This window comes from Medicago truncatula, chromosome 6, assembly GCF_003473485.1.
Source record: "Medicago truncatula cultivar Jemalong A17 chromosome 6, MtrunA17r5.0-ANR, whole genome shotgun sequence".
NCBI lineage: Eukaryota > Viridiplantae > Streptophyta > Magnoliopsida > Fabales > Fabaceae > Medicago > Medicago truncatula.
Window position 1 is genome coordinate 12,915,414 of NC_053047.1, and position 23,893 is coordinate 12,939,306.

A 23,893-nucleotide genomic window follows, 5' to 3' on the forward strand; every position below is an offset into this window, starting at 1 on the left:
TTGAAGTTTAGTCCAATATCCCACGTGAAAACCGTACGAAATCCGTCTGAAATATTTTTCTGATAGAATTTGGGACGAAATTACGATTTGCGACGCGGCTTTTTCGGACAACGCCCTATTTGTCTGAATTCTGTCCGAAAATGGATTTTCGTCCGAAATTTGTGGGAAATTTCCGTAAATTCCGTCCCAAAACCGTCTGAAATTCCGTTCGAAAATGACATTTTTTTAGTAGTGATGTTTCACCAATCTGTTCCAGCATCAACAATGGACTTGGAAATAATTGAACAACCTGTTTCACCACCACCAATTTCCCTTATTTGCAGCAGCTCTTGCGGGGAAGACAGTAATTGATGACAAACCCTTACCTTCTCCATGCATTAAAGGTGGTGCGTTGAGCATCAAAATATGTCAGGAGGAATACCGTAAGGGAGTAGAAGATTGTCAGAAGGTGTTAAGGGCTCGGTTGACTCTTAACAAAGGAGACAAACCTTATTCTGCACGTGATCGCAGTATTAAAATTGATAAGACTTAGAAGAAAAAGGCATGATGGAAAATGGTGCCTCTTGGCAAGGGTTATTATGACTTTCATTTTGACTCAGCGGAGGATTTAAAGAAAATATGGGTAGCATGCACGATAAATCTCAAGCCTGGTTTGTTCAGATTTTCACAATGGACCAGAGACTAGACTCATGCTTCGCTTTGGATTCGTTTGGTGGAGCTACCACAAGAGCATTGGCGGGAAAGAACCTTGATGGAATTTGCAAGTGCAGTTGGTACTACTATAGATATCGACGGACCAACTAGAAATCGTTTCTTTGGTCATTATGCTCGCATTTTAGTGGACATCGATTTATCTAAGAAAGCATATGATGAGGTCCTTGTGGAACGTGATGGTTTTGCGTTCATGTGGAGGTACAATATGAACGGAGACCTTTGTTTTTCCATCATTGTTACTCCATTGGGCATAATATCACCACTTGTAGATGGTTAAATCCGCAAGCTACCAAAGAGAAAGTGGATCATGGGAAACAACCGACCAAAGAAACTGTTGAGGCGCCCCCTAATGGTGAGGGTGCCTCTACTTCAGCTATTAGAGGTAATGGATCGTGGATTCCTATTTCTGTCAATTCCATAGTTACAATCACTTCCAGGACTACGGTCCTAGTTCCTCAAACAACAAAGGCTACATCTTCTCAGATTCCAGTCAACACTATTACTCAATCAATTCCGGTTTCTTTACCTGTAGTGCCGGTTTCAGACATTTCCTCAAATTCGTTCAGTTTTCCGCTTCATAATGTTTTTGACCGTATTGACCGTATTCCGACTGATGAGTTACCTTTGACTAGTACTGTGTTGGAGGAGGTTGTTTCCCTTGAAGTGCACGATGATGTGCAACCAGTAGAAGTGGAGAGGTCGCATCAGACATCACGAAAGGTGTTGGAGAACCCCAAGATGACTGATGTTACTAATCCGCTTCTGGATAGTGTGGATCATAATATTGTGAGCCCGACGGAGCTGTGGAGAGTCCTAAGGGTTCTAATGACACGATACACACTCATCCGCTCTTGGGCGTGAGGACATACGACCCGACGGAGTGGCACAAAGAAATCAGACATCGCGGGAGGTGTTGGAAAACCCCAAGGTCGATGATTTTTCTGAACCACTTCAGGTTGGTGTGGTACATGATCATGTGAGCCCACGGGAGCCGATGGAGAGTCCCAAGGGTGCTCATGAGAGTGTTGCACGACCATCCCCTGTTGAGCATGATGACATGCATGAGGTATCTGTTGGTTTCCAAGACCATCGCGATATTTCTCTCGTTGATCCTCCAATTGTTACACTTGAGAACTCTGATGGGTCTCTGGATGGTATAGATGATGTTCTTGCTGTTTCACAATCCTTGAAATCACCTATGGTTACCGACGCATCAAGTGTGGTTGATGGGGGTATGCCCAAGGCAAAGGAACATAATGTGGTTATTTTGCAAAGACAAGAGGTTCATCCTAGCAAGAATATCCAACATGGTTTAGATTTGTCGGAACGAGTTCGTGCTTATGATGCAAGACCAGCAGCTGAAGCAACTGATGGTTTCATGCCTGTTCTTACACAAAATCAAAAACAAAAGCTTAAGGTACAACATATTTTATCAAAGCAGCCATCCAAATCCCGTGCACGGGGTAACACTCAACCGTCTGCTCAATGAATTTTCTCCCGAACTCTTCTTCTAGATGAGGTGAAGATTGGATTTTTTAGAGACAGATATGGGTTACCTAATTATAGTTTCCCTTAATCTATTTTTGGGTTGTTTTGTTGTTTTTCTTTTTCTGTTTTTAGCTGTTTTTTTGGAGGGTTTTGGTATAGTCCCCCCTCCTTTTGTAAATATCTTTTCCCCCTTTTTTAATAAATTTTTTGAGCTTGGCGGCATAGGATGGAGGTTTGTCGGGGTGCCAACCTAGTTGGGATGTCGATGATGCCTCCTGATGCATGTCCTCTCTCCTTGCTTATAAGAAATAATACCTTAAAAGATAAGGACAAATAAAGATAGGTAGTTGTGACTAACTTATGTCGAACGATGTTGAAATATATATCAATTTAGAATGTATAAAGTCGATAAATATTGTTTTATTAATTTTTTAACTATTTTTAAATTGTCGTAACTAGCTTATTTTTTGTATTTAAAAGACAATTTGATGGATCATTATTTGAATTAATTTTTTGTTTGTTTTAATTTCTCTTTGAATAAATCAAGATAGTTTGAGTTTTATTTTCAAATGTTGATTCAATGTATCTTCTAAGTTCAATTATTAGATTCAATTCAGTTATGACTTGCGACATTTTATATTGTTTAAGGGTTTGAAAGCTATAAGTTTTTAGTCCCACCAATTAAGAAAATTTTGAGACATAGATATTTATTTTAGAGGAGAGATATGGTAATAGAACAAAATTGAATGAGGAAGTTAATTCCAAAATAATTCATATACTTACTAATATTATAGTATATTTCGATCTTCATGACCACATTATTATTCTTCCTCTCAATCAAGTCAATAAATTAATTCATATAGATCAAACTCAACACCCTCGCGAACTACGACTTCTAGTGTCATAAAGGATTGACTGAAAAGAGAAATTCTATTTAGCGTGATTGAAAGACTCTATTAGGATAGTCATGATACTAGTTTGTTTATTATAATTTTGGAGCTGCATAAGATGGTTTGAAAAGTCATAAAATGCACTTATGTGTTAAGAAATTTGTCTCTTTATTGCTACCACAAATTCTCATAAAGTATATTCTCATAAATTTGTCTTAGTGGGAGTAAATTTATATTTCTAATGTATCAATTATATTTTATTTAGTCAACTATGATATATGTTAGTTATGTGAAACCAAGCAAATTTCTAACAAAAGTTTAGCGATGAAAGATCTTGGGTGACAAAAGAGTTATGTGTCAATTATATTGTTAGTCAACTATGATATATGTTAGCTATGTGTCAATTATATTGTATTAGACAAAAGAGTTATATTAATAAAGTTGAAAATAAATTGACATAAACAATAAGAAATTATGGGCGACCTCAATCACCAAGAGAGAATATTTAGTCTCTAATATTGCCCGTTAGAAAAATTTATAAATTCTAAAAATCAAGTATTTTTCTATGCTTTGGCTATAGAAATATTGTGTATAGTCTTCTTTATATGCATTTGGAAATAGTGTATATAATCAGATTATTTAGCAAATACTTGAGTAATTCAAAATTTGAATTGTTGAAAAGACAAACATACAGATTTTAAAGAGAACAAAGGAATTTGTGCTTGTATTAGAGATCAGAAAATTTGGAGATCATTAGTGTGTCAAACTTTGACTTTTGGATGTCAATATATATTACACATCCTAATTTAAGAATTGACCGTAAGTATTCATGGTACTTGGATCCATATCGTTATAGGTATTGAAACACCCACTCAAGTTTTACTATGACATAATATAGTCGTATAGTTATTCATCAACAAATTTTATAAAGTTTATTACCCTATAGATTATTATTGTTGAATGATAAAACACGTAAAGAAAAACTTTATGTTAATTGACCTACTAATCAAAGACCTGACACCTAAGAGCTTTCATATATAGTTATTATCCTTAATGATGTCTTAGATTAGTGAGAGTCACTTTTATTTTATGCTTTATACTTTTACAATCAAGATGCCATAAAATAAGTTGAGAAAATGAATAAAGCCAACTTATTTCTGATCTTTTCACTACCTTTCTAACCTCACTTAGTATGAAGTGAGTATTCTAGAATGATCAAGTGCTGTACAAAAACTTACTAATGATATCAATTAAAACAAAACTAGGAAGATAAAACTAAAAGAAATAACATCTTCACTAAGTGATTGAATAATTTAGAACTTAATTGATCATTAAATCCATCAATGATGTTATTCCAAACTAAATAACAAGATGGATAAGTTATTTTAAAACAAAATCACAGATGCACCAGGTTGCTTAATGAAACTCAACCCTTATTCATTAGGTACCTTAAAAAGAAAAAAAATCTTAGTCTAGAGATACAGAATTGTAAGAAATCGGAATTACAAATAGATCATTTTTCCTTTTGGCCTCAGAGCCTAAAGCTTCAGTCATGTCTAAATTTTCATGACTAGTTCCAGAGGGAAGTCCCCAATCAAAATAGTACAACAACTGAGCCAGAGGAAATTCCATACCAACTTCGGCGAACAAGATGCCGGGACACATTCTTCTTCCAGCACCAAAAGGTATAAACTCGAAATTAGACCCTTTGTAATCAATTGGACAATCAATAAATCTCTCAGGATTAAACTTTTCTCCTTCATTCCAATACTTTGGGTCTCTTCCAATTGCCCATGCATTCACAAGCACTTGTGTTCCGGCTGGTATTATGTATCCGTTAACCACACAATTTTCAATACACTCTCTTGGAATTAGTAGAGGACCAGGAGGGTGCAATCTTAAGGTTTCTTTAATCACTGCTTTTAAATATTTTAGTTCTTGAAGATTTATTTCATCAACATATCCCTTGCTTCCAACAACATGCCTAACTTCTGCTTGAGCCTTTTTTAATACTCTTGGATTTTTCAACATTTCTGAAAAGGCCCATTCTAAAGTTGTAGCTGATGTCCCACTTCCAGCAAAAAATATATCCTGCATATCAAGTGTACATTCAGACTATCTAATTGTTCTATCTGAGTTTTACACGATTATTAAGAAAATGATGAATAGTATTGATTTTAATGGTAAAATACGTATCTGAGTATCTCCCTTTATGTATCATTTATTAAAACATTTTTATTAATTATATTTGAGGAAGTACTTTTTTTACCCGAAATAAATATCTTAAGAAAGTAATTAACATTGTAAAGAAAAAAAATTAAACTAATTAACCTGAATAACAGCTTTAATGTTGTTGGTTGTCAAATGAAATCCATCACGGTTAGGAGATGCATGAATATTGAGATTCAAAAGATAGGATAAAAGACTTCCATCTCCACCTGTCTTTGTTGTTGCATTGTTGATAATCTTTTCAAGAATCTCATCTCCAGTTTTATGGATTTTCCTCAATTTAACAATCATTCCACTAATAACATGTAGCCAATGCTGTGAGGGAAACAGATTAGTGAAACTAAAACTCTCAGCCATCTTTGCAGTTTCCTTGATGAATGTGGTAAATGCTTCTTGCTCCTTGCATTTATCACCAAAAGCTGCTCTTGAAATAATGTTATATGACAAAGATAAAATTTCATGACTGAGGTTGATTTTAGATCCAGTGTTTGAAGAAATATTTTTAATAAAATTTGACACCTCTTCCTTCCTAATTGATTGGAATGATCTCACACGGTTCGTACTCAACAGCTCCAATGTGCAGATTTTTCTTAGCTCCTTCCAATAGTCTCCATAGGGTGAAAACACAAGGTTGGTGCAACCATAAGTTACAATTTCTGCACCAATAAAGCGATATCTTTGAGCAAATTTGAGATCATTGGTTTTGAGCACCTCTTGTGCAATTTCTTTAGAAGAAATAACTATGGTTGAAGTTTCACCAAGTTGTAGGTGCATGATAGGGCCATATTTTTTGGACAATTCTCTCAATTTGTGGTGTGGTAGGGAGCCAAACAGGTGATGTATGCTTCCAAAAATTGGTAGCTTCCAAGGCCCTGGAGGAAGATCTGAGGTAATTTGGTCACTTTTGAATATTTTCTTTACCAAGTTTAACATCAAAAGGACAATAAGACTTAAAAGGATGGAAAACCATAAGAAATATTTATCCTCCATTACGAAAGGATTAATGTTTTTGGATCAATGAGAACTTATGATCTAAATCAAAATTTATGCAAGACAGTTTGACTTACTTTTTGTTCATATACTACTGATTGGAAATGCATCTATTTATAATAGCACAGTCGAGATATATAGAACACCCAGAGGACAAGTGAAGGTGCACATGAAGCCATGTACGGCTTACTACACAGGAGCACATCTAAAGTAAATCCCTCCCTTTGAAATCATCTTGAACGGTTTCTGCAGGTTGCGCCGCAAATCCCTGAGGCAGTTATTAACCTTCTCGCCTATATAAGCGTGACTCAGTGTCACGTTCAGGGTATGATCCATTTTACCACTTTTTCGCATAAATCTACTTATTTCACACACTGACTTGAGCGTTGAAGTGCTAACGTGCAGTAGACACCGTACTTCTTCGTCGTAGAAGCTTGCTCTCCATCACGCGGAACATCGTGCCCCACTATGAGTACAGTCGTTTCTATTAGAGAACCACCATTACATTTCTCTTATCTTTACGGGACAAATCATGAATATTATTATACTTTGGTTAAAAGAAGAAAATGAATGTGATAAACTTTTTTTGTTAAATTGAAATTGAAATGTATGCGGTGAACTTTTATTGTTAAAATTAATGTAATTAAAAGAAAATATATTTTTTATAAAATTCCTTTTTATTATAAAGATGTTATCCATCAATATATATAAGTATCCATGAGACATATTATAATTCATACACGCTTTTCGTACAAATATTATATTGTATTTTAATTACATTTATGTTGGTACTAAACTGTTCTCGTGAGCTTAACTTAGTTGGTTTAGATAATGCATATTATAATATATGCAAGGTCTGGGGTTCAAACCTCGACCACCACCTAAAAAATCTTAACTAAACTTGGATATCTCACACACACACACATATATATAGATAAAACTGAGGGATAAAATTGTAATTTATCATTAAATGTTATTTTTTATTTTAAATTAAATTTAAAGATTTTCTAATTTTACGTGTCTTTCCTTTTGTTAACTTATCTATGTCATCGTCACCGTTCCTCCGCCGTCTTAGAACTCTCAAACCCAACTCTGCCAATCACCGAACTCATCACCTACGACACCGATCTACGTCGCATCTCAGGTGTCCGTCGTCGCCGCGGCCACTTTATCAGACGACTCCCATTAAACACTACAAACTCGCTCTTCCAGCCACTTCCAACCTCATCTGCTCTTTCCACCGATTACAACCCCATCGCCGTGATTCCTTCCTCTCGACCTAATGGGATGTCACCGTCAAACTATAGATAGTATGAATCAAAATTAAACCAGAAAAACTGAACTAACCAATCAAAATAACAAAATACACAATCAATTAAATTAAGAAAATCAGTTTTGCCGGAGGAAAATAAATTATTGTTGCAGTTAACAAATTGGAAGAAGAATCAATCTTTTAACCACACAACAATAACATTTGACTTCAAGAAATTGAAAGTTTGATGTGAAGAAATTGGAAGAAGAATAGAAAAGGGGGAAGATGGATCCAGGAAGAGGTCGATTAAAGGGAGAGATGTCAGGAAAGATACAAAAGACAATTAACAATGACACACATAATTACAATGTTGCCCTTGATTTTTGTCTTTTCCAAAAAACAAAAAATTGGTCTTTTTGTCCAAAAGCAAAAGAGAAATGATATTTGTACAACTACTTTGTGACAACTTTCTCTCTCATACTCACATGACATTCTTATCTTCTCTCTTACTTTTTCTCTCTCCATTGTTTTTAACCGATAAGAAGAGAGAAAAGCAAGGTTGTCACCAAAGTTGTCATCAATTAGATGTACAAATATCACTACTCAAAGCAAAAGGTGCATCTTGCTAAAATGGACCTTCATGAAAAGAGGTGGGTCTATTGTAGCAAATCCCATATATTATAATTTCTTGGGTTGCTGACATTGAATGACCTTTAAGTTAGACATTTATGTTGTAGACTTCTCAGTCACTTGCACGAGTCGGACACAACGATTCTTCCTCTGCCTCCTCCACACGATGAGGACGCTCCTCCTCCGCTGTCGTCTCCTCAAGTTCCACCGCCGCTTGAGACGAATGAGTTATTGGCAAACCTGGCAGCCTACTTTAATAGTAGAACGACAGGATCGAACGCGTAGAGAGAAATCAAAGCGGAGTCTCAGGGGTAGCTCCCACGGGGAAGACAAGTGGAGTTTCTTCGATCCCGGAAAACTGCCATAAGAGTCGTGATGTGCTCCACAACTGCTCGAATTCGAAGCATGATGGACGTTGACGAGTCAATTATTATCTATTTTTATATGTTATTTAGTTTCGTTTTAATTAGATTTAAGTTTATTTTATATTAGTATTATTTCCTTTTTTGAACTATTTTACTTTAATTGCATATTGTTATATTTCAGAAACGAATATTTGATGGATTGAGTCTTGGAGAAAAAAAAAAAGAGGTTTGATTTGGAGCAAAAATACGAAGATTCGAAGACAAAAATATATCTCCCCCAAGTCGGAAGCTTGGCACGGCCCGTGCTAAGGTTGGCACGGTCGTGCCACCTCCCAGACTCACTTTTGCTGCTTTTGCTTAGATTTTAAGTCGAATGTAAACTATAAATAGAGTAGCTAGCCATCACAAATATTCATCTTTTCTTTGAATTCAATAAGTGAAAATTGTCTTTCTAATAAAAGTTCTTTTCATTTCCTTTACTTTCTTGTTATTTACTTTTATGTTTTCTCTCTTCTTCTCCATGTCTACGATGAACATCAGTGAGTAGACTTCTTCTTGTCTTGGGATTGTTGGATAAGTCTAAATGACATAATCCTAATCAAATCAAACTCTTAAACCTTAATCTTATGTAACCCTAATTTCTAATCTAAATTCACCGCTTTGACATGAATTAACCATTATCAAATTGTGGAAACGAAAGTGGAGGGTTTGATAATTGTTAATCCATCATCTCAAATATCAATTCATAAAACGAAAGTGGAGCTTTGATATCCGAACAAGTGAATTTAGACAAAGATTGTAAAGGTATCGAAATAGTATTTACAATCTTTGAGACATATAGTTTCGAACTTCAAGGATTCTAAATTGTGATCAAGTCAACGAAATAGGCTTGGTTGCAACTTAGGACCAAAATCTAATAGTAATCAAGTCAGCGAAATAGGCTTGGTTGCTAGAGGAACAAAAGAGAAACTGTCTTTAGAAGTTAGGTCTAACATAAGGTTATAAGTTTAATAGTTTGGTTTGTGAAGGACTTGTCATTTAGATGAACCAATGATCCCAAGGCTCCTTTTATTATATTATTTTTTCAACTGATTGAAAAACCCCAACTTTACATCTTGATTCTCTTCTAATCACCAATAAAAGTTAATTGAATTAAACAACTCCTTGTTGGAACGATACTCTTATTTTACTACTTCGACAAAACCGTGCACTTGCGGTTTTGTCCCATCAGACGTTTCTGCCACCGTATCCACCACGACAAACCAGCGGAATATCTAATTGTCAAAGGACATCAACACCTTTATGACCGCCTTGACGGTTCTCTCATATGGGTGGAGAAAATATGCCTCATAAAACCTGAAACAGAGGTCCGAAACCGCATGTCGAGACGCGGCACGACCACTCCCGCAAGAGGACAGTCGGTAGAAGGGAGAAGAAAGAAATCACCGTAGAAACGAAGGGAATAGATGAAAATAGAAAGCCAGTGAAACCTTACCCCACCGACGCCTTGGACACCAACGCGCGAAGGGCTTGCGAAACTTTAGACAAAGGTGTTCCCGAAGGCAGCACCTCAAAAAAGCAGGCGGCTTATCACAAGCCGAAGGTTAAGACGACAAGGGAAATTCGCACCATGGAAGCGTCAATCAATAGAAATGAAATACATTCCCCTCAGTTCATCACGAGAGACCATCCTTCGAGAGTGCCTCGACAAGGAATTCAAGGAGGCTGGCATCACCTCACCAAAACCGTTTAGGGAAACCGTGAAAACGGATAAGACAAGATATTGTCGATATCATCAATCTCGTGGCCACAACACGGATGATTGTTACCAACTCCGTGACCCGATCGAAGAAATAATCAGGAATGGGAAGCTGGTGCGATTCAGCAGAAATGTACGAGAAGAAAAAGAGAAGCGGATCTGGGTGACCAAGAGGGAGACCGTCGATCCAAAGAAGGCAAGAGTGTTGGATATTTGTATATTGGCTTCACTTTTGCCTAAAACGAATATTCATGTGAGATGTTGAACATGATGTGCCAACATTCAGGCATGGTTTGAGTGTTCTGTACCTTGCCTTATTTTACGCACGTGTTCGTTTATTTAAGGAATCCACACCTTCATTAGTGTTGGTCAACCTGCGTGTCTTTATGAGAAGATTAGAACATATGTGATTTCCTGAGGAAGTGCTAACGACTTAGGAAAGTCTTTGAAGGTGATCATAATATTCCTAAAGACGTGCCTGCTTTTTAGGAGTTTCCTTATCCAGTCCTATTGACTGAGTATTGAATCACCGGTTTTACCTAAAGCCCGAAAAATGATCTAACCCATATTGCTTTCAGTATTTATTCAAGTCGTCATTTTGAAGAATAGATCATCTAGGGTTTTGAGTCTGTTTATGTGAGCCTTTCGTGTATCATTTTGATGCATGTTTAGGACTGTGTTTGAGTTGTAATTTGTGCACTACTCTGAAGCTTTTATGCAAAGAGTTAGGTAGTTTGTAAACAACACCAAAGCTGTGAAGTACGGTGTTCAGTTGTGTTGTTTGAAGGTAAATTCATTTTGATTGTATTTGTTATTTGAGTATCACAGGGGTTGTGATCAGTTGTAAGGGAGTGAGGTGGGATCTCAAATCTAGGAGTTCCTAGGTTGAAGTCAGTACGGGTAGGTCCTAGGTCATTAGTGCAAACGTGGTTTGCTGAGAGCTTTTGAATACGGACTACACTAGTGGAGTTCCTTCCTAGCTTGGTAGCCTCCAGAGTAGGTGTGTTGTCACCGAACTGGGTTAACAAACTCTCTATGCTTTTTTACTTTTCTGCCTGTTTCCGTTCATTTGTTTTCTTTTGTTAGCTTAATGCTCTAATCTTTAATTCAACATCGTAATTTGTTTAACTGGTGTTGGAACATTGCATAGAACATCTTAAGTCTAACGTGTCAGAATTTCAATTGGCATCAGAGCAGGCACCCTGCCTGTTATTGGGTGAGATCCAAAGGAGATTTGTTCTGGCATTATGAAGAAAGAAGGAGGATTCGTTAACAGACCACCTCCATTGGACGGAACCAATTATGACTACTGGAAGTCACGAATGAGTGCCTATCTCAAGTCTATTGACAGCAAGACTTGGAAAGCTGTGTTGAGAGGATGGGAACATCCGGTTGTTCTTGATAAAGATGGCCACAAAACTGAGGTTTTGAAACCAGAAGAAGAATGGACTGTACCTGAAGACGAACTAGCTCTTGCAAACTCTAAGGCTCTATATGCTCTCTTTAATGGAGTGGACAAGAATATGTTCAGACTTATCAAAAAAATGTGATATTGCTAAAGATGCCTGGGACATTCTTAGAACGACTCATGAAGGTACTTTCAAGGTGAAGAGCTCAAGGATTCAACTCCTGACGACCAAATTTGAAAGTCTAAGAATGCAAGAGGATGAGACCATACAAGACTACTATATGAATGTCCTAGACATTGCTAATTCATTTGACTCTCTTGGAGAAAAATTGTCAGATAAAAAATTGGTAAGGAAAATTCTCAAATCTCTACCAAAGAGGTCTGACATGAAGGTCCAACCATTGAAAAAGATCAAGACGTATCCAATATGCAGGTATAAGAGCTCATAGGTTCTCTTCAGAACTTTGAACTTGTTGTTGATAACAGGACTGAGAAGAAGGACAAAGGCATTGCTTTTACAGCAAACACAGCTGATGATGAAGGACTGGAAGAGAGTGTGAATGATGAAAATCTATCAGAAAATCTGGTCATGCTAGGAAGACAGTTTAATAGGATTCTCAAGAAGGTAAACAAGAGATCCAAAGGTAATGTGCAGAACATCAGTTTCAACACTGATAGGCAACAGAGCAGCCCAAGGTATGACATAACTGATGAGAAGAACAGTCGGTACAAAGGAGTAATGTAACGCCCTAGTAGTTGCTTTATTTATTTTTGATTTATTTAGAGTCTATTATGTGATTTTAAATAATTCTGGTGATTTATGTGGTGTGTTATATTTTATTATATAGTTTATTTTTATAATAATTTAATTAGGTGAGAAATAATTATTATTTTAGAGTTTGGGGAGTTAATTAGAATTTATTAGAATTAGTGGGGAGTTAAATGTAATAAAGGGAAGTTGAGAAGGAAGTTAAGAAGTAAGAAAAGAGTCTAGAACTGGTTTTACGTGAAACTGACAGTTTTTGGGAGAAAAGGTAGAGAAGAGCAAGTAGAGCCAAGAGTGATATTGCTGTGCATTTCTTTCTGCAATTCTAAGGTAAGGGTGAGCTTTACTTCAGTAGTATATAAATTGAATTCTGATATTGACTTTAATAGGTTTTGGTGAGAATTGTGAATTATGGGTTTTTAGTGATGAAATGATGATTTTGGGATAGAGGTTGTTGTTCTGATGTTGGAAATATGTTCTGAGTATAGACAGCAAGTTATTTCACATCTGTAAACTGATTTGGGGAGTGAATTGGGGAAAAATGGGATTTTCTACAAAAACCTGTTTTCTGCCCGTACAGAAGTTCATCGCTCACCTCACGAGTAGGCTTGCTCGCCAAGGCGAGTGAGCAACTTCATGGCTCGCCTCGCGAGCAGGCCAACTCGCCATGGCGAGTAACCCAGTATAAAACTTGATTTTCAAATTATTGTTATAAGATGTTTTTGGGATAGTTTAATGTGCCTAAATGATTTTAAAGAGGACTGGAGCAAGTTTTAGATTAAAAAGATGAATAGGGGGCTTAGAATTGAAGTTTGAGTGAGAAAAATGTCAAAACTCCCGAGAGCACCATATTTTCACTCGCCTCGAGTTCGCCTTGAACTCGCCATGGCGAGCAACCTATTTTGTGAGTTCGCCATAGCGAGCAGATGTGCTCGCGAGGCAAGTTACCCAGTTTTGTATACTGTTGTACTTATGTGAATGGTGATGATGAATGTTGTTGTTTGAGCATAAATGTGATTAAATGTGCATCTTTCTGGATTGCTGGATTACTGGTTGTTGTCGTTGTTAATGGCTGTAATGTATGTTGTATTTATTAAATCATACATGTTGAATAAATTCGGAGTCATATGAGAGTGTATGCATGGTCAAGTTGTATGTAGATATACACAAGTGGGTCCATAGCATATGCATAAACAGCGGGAGGACTCATGTCCTAGAGCACTTGTTGTTCACAGCGGTGAGGGCTACGGTCCTGATGAATGCTTTAACCATTCAAAAGCGGTGAGGGCTTCGGTCCTGTTTTGGTACCACATGCATAATTGCATTTATTGAGGGGTCTTAGTGGTGTCGTCATGTCATGCATGAGTCTTTGTTGTTGGTTGTAAATGTCATATTGATGATGATGTTGTTGATGAACATATATTTATACATATATTATGATGAATTGATTTTGAAGATGATGTTGTTGCTTTGTGAAATATATATTTATATTTACAAGATGATGTATTGATGTTTAATAGGGTGTTAGATTCAATTGATGATTTTAATATCTATATTTTATTGTTGTGAATCTCACCCCTTCTGCTTGAAAATGTTGCCCTTCCTATGGGTAACTTGCAGGTGATCCTGAGTAGTTGGTGGTGGCTCAATTGTCGTGTCTAGGGCTCTGATACATTCGGGATGGGTTTTCTTTGTTTGTTTTCATTCCTTATGTATCACATTTTTGGATTATATGGATGTAGCCCTTTGCTTGATTGTTGGATTTAGTGTTGAGGCTTTTATGCCAAGATTTCTATTGGAGAATTAGTATGTTGATGATGGATTTTAATGTTGAATGTATTCCGCTGCAAATTTGATGTTGGCTTACGAATAAGTTTATTTAAATAGTTTTATTTTCTATTTAAGAAATTTTGAAATGTAGTATAGCATGTCCGTTTGGTGAATTACTCTGATGTTGTGTATTTAATTACTATTATATTACTTTTGGGTAACGGGGTGTTACAAGTACAATGCCATGAATGTGAAAGTTATGGTCACATCAGAACTGAATGTGAAACCTTTCTCAAGAAGCAAAAGAAAGGGATGATTGTGTCCTGGTCTGATGATGAGGAAGTAGATGGAGATCCTGAAAGTGATACTGCTAAACGTGTCACTGCTATGACTGAGAAAGGATTGGTCATATTGCAAAAATCACTGAACTAAATAAAGAGGTAATGTTACTTAATTCTCAACTTGATAATTTCTTAAAACAAGTTAGAATGATGACCACTGGAACTGATGTTCTAGATAGGATGTTAGAAGGTCAAGTGAAAGGCAAACCTAATGGCATAGGCTTTACCCATGAACACCTAAAACAGGAACACCAAAATAGTAGCTATGTTCAGGCTTTAGAGCACTACCATAAGGCCAAGAAGGGAAAACCTATTAAGAAAATAAATTTTGTAGCTTCTACTAGAACAGATAGTACTACTGTTAAAGATCCTAGGTTGGAACATCCTGCAGAACTCCTTAAACCTGAGTTAGTAAAGGAACCTCCCTCATGGAAGTGTCACTTTTGCAACAGACAGGGTCATAAAAAACCTTTATGTTATAAGTTGTATGGAGCACCTAGACCAGCAGTAAGAGTGGTCAAGAAGGAATTGAGACCTAAATGTGTAGGACTGATAGCCATACATCCTTAAGAGCATCCTCTAGTGAAGACTGGTATTTTGATAGCGGGTGTTCTCGTCACATGATAGGGGTTTACAAATTTCTTGAAAATATCAGACCCTGTGCCAAGAACTATGTTACCTTTGGTGATGGGGCTAAAGGAAAGATTGTAGGTATTAGAAACTTAGTTAGTGAGGGATCTCCAAGACTGGATAATGTTTTGTTAGTCAAAGGGTTAGCTGCAAACTTGATTAGTATTAGCCAACTGTGTGATCAAGGGTCTTCAGCTTCAGGATGAATGACCTGATCTTTATTCTCAACCATCAGAATAGTACCGTCTCTCCTGTAAAGATAATGAAAATCATAACGATGAGCTTTAGAACATTTTTTTCATCCATTCTACAATCTCTTCGTGAGAAGGCAAGCATCACAAGAGTACGACAAGAGATTCCCTTATCTTGTTGTACGAAACGCCCTCCCTAGAGCTCACTCTCGTGATAGAACTATCTGATGCCATCAGAGGAGAGGAGAGATCAACCCCCAACCGAAGGCGATGACACATCGAGCGCCACCGGACCAAGTTATCAACGGGCGTCCTTATCGAACGCCTCCTTCAACTGCTAAAGCCATTGCGCCATAAATGCATCAACAACTTGGGGGGAAACTGTTCTTGATCGGTCAGAAGACCAACCGCAAGTTGACACGTGACCGGACTTGTACTGCCTTAAGACTCATCGTCTGAAGGAAAATGCCAGCTTGCGTGTACCGGGCCACACAAGAGTGCACCCTCGCGCAAGGATCACCCTAGACGTGGCCTACTCCGCCCCTAATCACACACTGCATAACCTGGAGACAGTTATGACCAACGCGCGCCTATATAAGGGTAAACTTGATTCACCCTCAAGGTACACATCACTTTCCACAACACTTCTTACACACTCTTTTTCAGCTCCATTACTGACTTGAGCGTCAGAGTGCTAACGTGCCTACAGACACCTTTCGTCCCACCACGAAGACTCATCACCGCGGTGCCGAAAGTCGTTACTGTCACACCAGAGCATTCTCTACCGTCGTTGCTACTCAACCACCGAACATATCTATTAATAGTTGAATGTAGTTTGTTACCGGAGATGTTCCATATATGGGATAATTTAGTGATAACTATTTCAATTAGGAATTAAAATTTGTTGTGATATAAGACAAATTAACTTATTCCTTATTGCCTTAAATGGTTATCTTAGTTTTTATTTTGATGTTCTAGATTAAGAATGAATCTTGGATTTGACATGTGTTGTTTTGCCTAATTTGAATAAGTACTTTTTGAATTAGAGTATGATAATCTAAAAAGTGACAAGATTTTATGTGTGATGAATCAGTTAGCTACTTTTGCAGCAACTTAAAAAGAGAACAATTATTAGGTATTTTAATAAATTAAAGATTTGTGATTATGATTTTGACTTGGCTTCGAGTTTATTGTATTTTTGTGTATTATCTTTCGAGATTTTCGTAGTGATTGATTTGTGTATTATCTTGTCTCAAAATGACTTGTTTAAGAATGTGGTAAGTCTTATCCTTCAAAAAAAAAGAAAAAAGAATGTGGTAAGTCTTTAAAAGGTGTTGTTGCGGACTATAGTCATTATTAGCGTAGGCTGTAATTATAATTGAGTATTCCTTCCGGTCTAATTTATAAGAAATGTTTAACTTTTTGGATTCATTGAATAATTGATGTATTTTATCTAAAATATAGATTAAATACATCATTTATGCAATGAATTAAAAAAGTCAAATATTTCTTATAAATTGGATCAGAGAGAGTATTTAGATTTCGAACTGAAGATTGATTTGGGATTGAAGTTTTAACGTGGAAATTCTATATTGAATATTTGATTTCGTTCTCAAATTTCATTCTACTCTTTGTTGAGAGAATGCATTATTTCTTCATTTTTAAATCTCATTGACATCCTTTCCCATGGAGTTATCGTAAGGTTTTGATCTTCATTCCATCTCTTTAAGCTCTTTTAAATTCTAGTACATTAGAAAAAGGATAGATAGTGCATCCTATGTACTGTAAGCTCTTTTAAATTCGAGGATGGAATTTTTTAAATGATCAAGTGACTCACTTATTTTTAGGTGCGAATAGTTATTGTGTTGGATCACATCATACATAACATCGCTCTTGCTTTAATTCAACTTCTGCTGGTGACGGTATAATCGATCATTGAATAGAATACAATGATGATGATTATGGACATATTGAGTTGGATATATTGAGTTGGACATATTGTAAGCCCTCATTTAACTCAAATTTTTTTCTGCCTTAGATTGGGACACAATCTTCTCACCTTAAATTTTCAATTAAAAAAAATGAGGTTACAAGAATGGTCAATAATCTACAAATAACAACTTATGTTGGGAGAAGATTCCTTCCAAAGAAACTTTCACTAGATTTTGTCTAGTGTAAATTTCACCCTTTAAAAATCTATCTCTCTTGTTTTTATATTTTTAATTCTCATTTCAATGATTGACATTCCACTAAATGGCAATGTGGTAAGTCTTGGATTTTATTAAAAGTATTAACAATGTTCTTTTCTAAGTAAATAATTTCTTTTAGATTCCTTAACAGGTTGTGTGTATATATGTGCTCGTGATTTTCAGATATCAAATCATTAATTGATTTGAATCGTCAATCTTTGAACTCTAAATTTTTATTCGTGGGAAGGGAAAAAATGAGTAAAAACCCTTAAGACTTTGGATTCGGGGGTTGGTTACGCGAAGGGAAGGTGCTAGCACCCTAAGCGTCTACGGTATTCCGTAGGAACCTCTTACCTAAATTATTTTGTGCTAAATCAATTTGCTTATTTGAAAATTATTACCTAGAAATATTTAAGTGAGAGAATGGGGGGAGAAGAAGTATGTTTTTGGTTATTTTTATTTGATTTGGAAGGATTGACTCCTTTGCCTACATACCCTTAAAGAAAATGGATCAAAACCAATGTAGTTCCCCTAAAAAAATTCTTTGGTGGGTTGGATTGATTTTAAAGTTTATGAAAATAGTTTTGAGAAGAGATAAGAAGCCTCAAGGCATGAGAAAAATAAGATGAGGTTGGTCAAATTTTAATTACAAGAAATTCAAGTCTAATATGGACATTAAATTGATTAAGAAAATAAAAGGAAAACACTTGGGTTAAAGTCCAAGGTTTACTAAGAAAATATTTTTTGAAGTTTTGCATATTTGATTTTTTTTGGAAAAATGATTTTTTCTAAGTTAAACGCAAGATAAAACTAAACTCAACGACGTAACTTAATAAAAAAAAAGCGAGAAATTTACAAAGGACGTTGGATCCCAAACAAACTCTCAAGTAAGTGAACCTAAAATTACTAATAGTTTGATTTTAAGAAATTTTTTGAATTCCAATCATTAACCTAAGTGTCACTAATTCATTTTGGTCCTCGATCGCAGTTATGACATAATGCGGTAAAAATAAATTGTGATTGTGCCAGTGCATATTCTCATTTATGGATATTTACAAGGGACCTAGATACATGCTAAAGTATCAAGAAAAAAATAAAGTGCACAAATTAAATTACATCAATTCCTAAATACACACTAAAAATAATAACAATAAAATAAAATGACAAAAATTAAACATACATGAGATGATTCAAAGTATATACTATTGAAATAAAATAAAATAAAACAGTAAATGAACAATTAACACAAAGTAAAATATTTTTGTAAACTTTTTGGAGAAATTATTTTAAGTGAAAGAGTTGCAGAAAGTAAAAACAGAGGTGTAATTAATAAAACTGTAGTGAATTTTTAAAGAAGATTGGGCTCAGATTGGATAGATCTGGACCGTCTGATGAATCTGAAGGTCCAGATTTAATCATAGGAAGTCTCATCACAGCCACAGGATCATAGATCTAACAGTTTAAAAGAGTCCGGTTCGGTTTAAACAAAGACCGGTTCAGAGGGAGTATAAAACAAAGAATGCTGGTTTTTTCTTTTCATTTCAAAACATTTCCTCTTTCTAAAGAAAAGCAGACATCCCTTCTCTCTAAAGTATTTCTGAAAAACACATGAACACAAAGATGAACTTCATCTTCAACCTTTCTCCGGCGCGGTGGCCGTCCACTCTAGGGTGGCGGCACCGCCGCCGGAGTTCATCCAAACCACCCTATTTTCAAAAACAAACACATATTTAACATTCCTTTTTCACTCGGTTGAGTTGTTGGCCGAGTTCATGTGATTTTTGATCTGAAAATTGAGGAGAGAGGAATGAATTTAGGGTTTGTGCAGTGATTGTGTGGCTGTCAATGATTGATATCTGACTCTGAACAGTGCCGCAGTAAATGCTGCTATTTATACCCTAAAAACTAGGGTTTTGGAATGAAAGACCAATAGGTTTTTGACACCTGGACAGGGACCAAGAGGACTAAAGACTTTAAAGACTTAAAAAAAAAAATATTTAAAAGAAGATAAAAAATAATAAAGGAAAGGATGGTGACTTTAAGAATAGCAAACAATAAAAAAAATAGAAACAAATAAATAGAAGAAAAAACGTAAAGTAAAAAGGAAAAGTAAATCAAGAGAACTTAACATAAACAAAATTAATAAAACGTAAAAATGTCCCTTTCGATAACTAAAAATGAGGTATTTAAAATACCTATTTGCCGAAATTTTGTCTGAAACAACGAAAAATCTCGGATCATATCTGAACAGCTGATAAGTAGATGTTTTGGATCATAAAGATCTATGCATGGCCAGACATGGTGATTATTATAGCTAACCTAATTAATGACACTTAAACAAAATAATAAAGGTGATGCATCTTTCGTGATGTATTTCATAGTGAAAAGATATAAATACAAGAATGTTATGAATGTAAATATAAACGAAATTGTAATATACAGAAACCGACAACAACTAGATTTAAAATTCTAATATACTACATTTCGTCCTTATTATAAGAAAAAAAAACACATCAAAATCAATATAATCATTAATTGTGGTTACTTTTTAATTTTTTTTACAAATATACTCTAATAAAAAGTTATGAAACATTAAACACATTCATTAATATTTAAAAGACAATAATTAATTAAATGGGAGTTTAAAAATATTTTAAGCAAAAACCACACCTTAAAAATGGTGACATTTTCTTATAAAAATGACCAAAGTTTTGTTTTTGTAATTTTTTTTTTGGTACAATGTTTTTGTAAATTTTAATATAACCATAACGATTCTATAAAAAGTTGTACAAAAAAATACTTTGTTCAATATTTATTGCGACAGCTGCAAACCAACCAAACTACATCTCCCATTATCACATGCCCTAACCGTTAAATTTCTCCCATTTTTTAATGTAAATAAACATTTGAGTTTGTGTAACATGTGCAATATTGCACATGTTAAGAAAATTAAATGTAGTAATTTTTTATTGAAAACATCAATTACTATTTAAAAAGTTGTCTATTTAATATAGAATACACAAGTTCCAAAACCAATTTACCATTTTAAATTTTTTAAAATGTGCAAATTTACATATGATAGAAAAACCCTAAACATTTTTTAACTTGAGCCAAAAATGTTCTCAAACAAGGTTACTCTTTGTTGAGGCAAAATCCCTAATTAATTTTAAAGATAATAAACCAATATGATTAAAGAATTAATGGACTTTGATTAATTCCTTGGTATTTAACTTGTGCTCTTGAGTGTTTTACTAAGACAGGAACAAGGTTTGAATCATACCAAGAATCAAGAAATCAAAGGACATTTGAATTCATGATCTAACACTGAGGTCAGAAAGTTAGATCAGAATGTTGCTCGAAGATCAGAATGTTCAGAAGCAACCAAGTTCAGAAGCAACCAAGTTCAGAAGCAACCTAGTTCAGAAGGTTGTTCAGAAGCAACCAGTTCAGAAGCAACCTAGTTCAGAAGGTTGTTCAGAAGCAACCAGTTCAGAAGCAACCAAGTTCAGAAGCAACCTAGTTCAGAAGCAAGCAGTTCAGAAGCAACCTAGTTCAGAAGGTTGTTCAGAAGCAACCTAGTTCAGAAGGTTGTTCTTATACAAGCCAAGAATCTCAAGAACTGTGATCAAGGTCATGCAAGGCACATGTGACATGAATATATGTCCAGGAAAGTACATTTGCATGGATCAATCAAGCAATAAAGGCATATACAAAGAGTTATGTCAAAGAAGGCATTCAATGTTCATTTAAGACTATGAACATTGATGTACTAGGAATATTTCACAAAGGAATATCATCCTAGATGTTATTATCACTGCTCTTCATTATTGTTTCACTATTAGGATTTGATTACATCAAATGATAGTCTTACAAATCATCCTAAGTGAAACAGATGGAACATTCTGATGATCAGAATGTTCAAGCTCAGCTCATGCTTACTTTATGAACAGTATAGTAGGTGAAAAGCAAAAAGCAAAAGCAAAGCAAATCTGTCATATTCAACAAGAGATAGACACGTCTGAGAGTTGGTACTGAACAAGGACAACACAATCTCTCAAAGCATGGGCATGAAGATGCAGAATCCCACTAAATCCTCCTGCACCGGTTCCAAGACAAAATCTGGGAAATGAACATTCTGATGTATGAAGAAAAGTCCATACATTGGTTATTGTCCAGAAATTCATATGGAAAGCATATGCATAGCCCAGAACTTCATGTGTTCATTCATACATGATGAACCCAGATGAAGAACATGATGAACCCAGATGAAGATCATCATGAACACAACAACATTCTGATGTTCATCAGAGATCAGAATGTTTGCCCAGAATTTCAAGTTAAAGCTTGTGGGACCCAGGACACATGGCATAACACCATTGGACACCCTACAACGGCTATATGAGCCCAAAGACTCTATAAATAGAGGGCTTGGCCTTAGCAAAACTTGCACCATTGCAAAGCATACAAGAAAACAACTCTGATTTTGTTTGAAGCTTTTGCAAACTGAAATTGATCAATCTCTAAGTCTTTCATCAACTTAGTGCAAATCAATACTCTTGTTATCTGTAGGATAACCTCTTCTTCTTCTTCCACTGTTTGTTTTACAAACACCCAACTTCCATACAAATTGTAACAAAGTCTCATCTAGCTTTTAGAGGTCCTAAAGTGTTAGGTTGAGCAAAGGTTGTAAAAGTCTAAGTGGTTAACTTAGCAAGAAGGTGCAAGCCTGCTGAGGCTTAGAGAATACAGGATTGTAATTGTTCAGGAGAACAAGATTGTAAGGTGCAGGACTTGAGAGGTTATCTCAAGCATCTTAGTGGAAACTCTCACAGGATTGTGGGGAGTGGACTAGCCCACATTGGGTGAACCACTATAACTCTTTGTGTGTTCTTTCTTTCTTCTCTATACTCTTTTATTTACAGTATACACAACACACACTTACACTTATACTTTATTAAGCAATTTTGTTTATGAACTTCAGAACATTCTGAAGTCAGAAAGTTAACATAATTCCAAGTAAACAACTTGAGAATCATTTTTAAGTTTCAGGATAATTTTTAAAGGGTCACAATTCAAACCCCCCCTTCCTTGTGACTATTTTATCTACTTCACTCTTGGCGCGCAGGTTCATGTTCTTCTTCCTTCTGGTTTAGCCATTGGAGTTCCCATGTCCTATCGATAATCACGTTCCCATTATCGACATCCATGATCTTCACCTTACCGTTAAAGATGTTTTCTCCGTTGATGGTCTTCACACTCAGGAGCTTTACACTAATCTGCCATCTGAAATTGCAGACTCCATCAACTCCACCCACTTCCGTTTCAACGCCGCAATTGAAGACTCTTTTATTTGGGCAAGAAACAAAAATGGTAACTACACAACCAAAACCGGTTATGACTAGCTGCTCTCTATCAAAGCAATGGCCGAGAACACTGCTCCCCACCGACCTTGGTCCTGGATATGGAGGTTACAAGCACCAGAAAAATTCAAGTTTCTCATTTGGCATATATGCCGTAACGCTGTGCCTACGCTCTCGTTGCTCCACCATAGAAACATGGCAGTTTCAGCAACCTGCTCGCACTGTGGGGAGGAGGAAGAAACACTTCTGCACTATTTACGAGACTGCAGTTTCTCTAAGAATGTTTGGCAAAAAACAGGTTTCACGGATACTATTTTTTTCACTGAACAAGATGCTCACATTTGGGTAAACGTCGCTGCTACTAGCTCTCGTGGTGCGTAACCTGATGGATATGGCGTCACCGTAACCTGATGTGCCTTAACAACGAAACACGGTCCCACTTCCGCATTACCAATAACATTCATAATTTGACTGATGGAATTATCAAGAGTTTTTAACAAAGTGATAGAACTGCTATTCTGGAGCGGTTGGTTAAATGGAACTGTCAAAATCACTCAGGATCAATCCTCAACGTAGACGGAAGCTGTTTAGGTAATCCCATTCAGACTGGTTTCGGTGGTATCATTAGAAACATCCATGGTTTTTACCTATCGGGTTTTTCCGGTCACATCACCAATTCTACTGACATCCTTCTGGCGGAGCTCACTGCAATTTACCATGGATTGAACTTGGCTATTTATATGGGAATAGATGACCTGGTTTGTTATTCAAACTCTCTCCTCTCCATCAACCTTATCACGGTAAACACTCCGAAGTTTCACACCTATTTTGTCCTCCTACAAGACATCAAGGACCTGCTGCGCAACCGCAATTTTACTCTTCATCATACTCTTAGAGAGGGCAACTATTGTGCTGATTTTT

The 23,893-nt window shown here is 36.0% G+C and overlaps 1 protein-coding gene across 1 annotated transcript; it reads right to left on the reverse strand.

Annotated features, from left to right (window-relative positions):
* Positions 1 to 4,508: 4,508 nt before the first annotated feature.
* Positions 4,509 to 6,439, reverse strand: LOC25496091 (desmethyl-deoxy-podophyllotoxin synthase). The gene is made up of 2 exons (XM_013596362.3): positions 5,424 to 6,439; positions 4,509 to 5,183 (listed from the first exon to the last, which is right to left on the reverse strand). The coding sequence occupies exons 1-2, from the start codon at positions 6,309 to 6,311 to the stop codon at positions 4,560 to 4,562; spliced, it is 1,512 nt and encodes a 503-aa protein (XP_013451816.1). The 5' UTR covers positions 6,312 to 6,439; the 3' UTR covers positions 4,509 to 4,559.
* Positions 6,440 to 23,893: the final 17,454 nt, after the last annotated feature.

Coding starts and splice junctions, on each gene's coding strand:
- LOC25496091 (XM_013596362.3), bottom strand. CDS start 6,311: ATGGAGGATAAATATTTCTTATGGTTTTCCATCCTTTTAAGTCTTATT. Junction 5,184..5,423: donor ACATTAAAGCTGTTATTCAG/GTTAATTAGTTT, acceptor CTTGATATGCAG/GATATATTTTTTGCTGGAAG.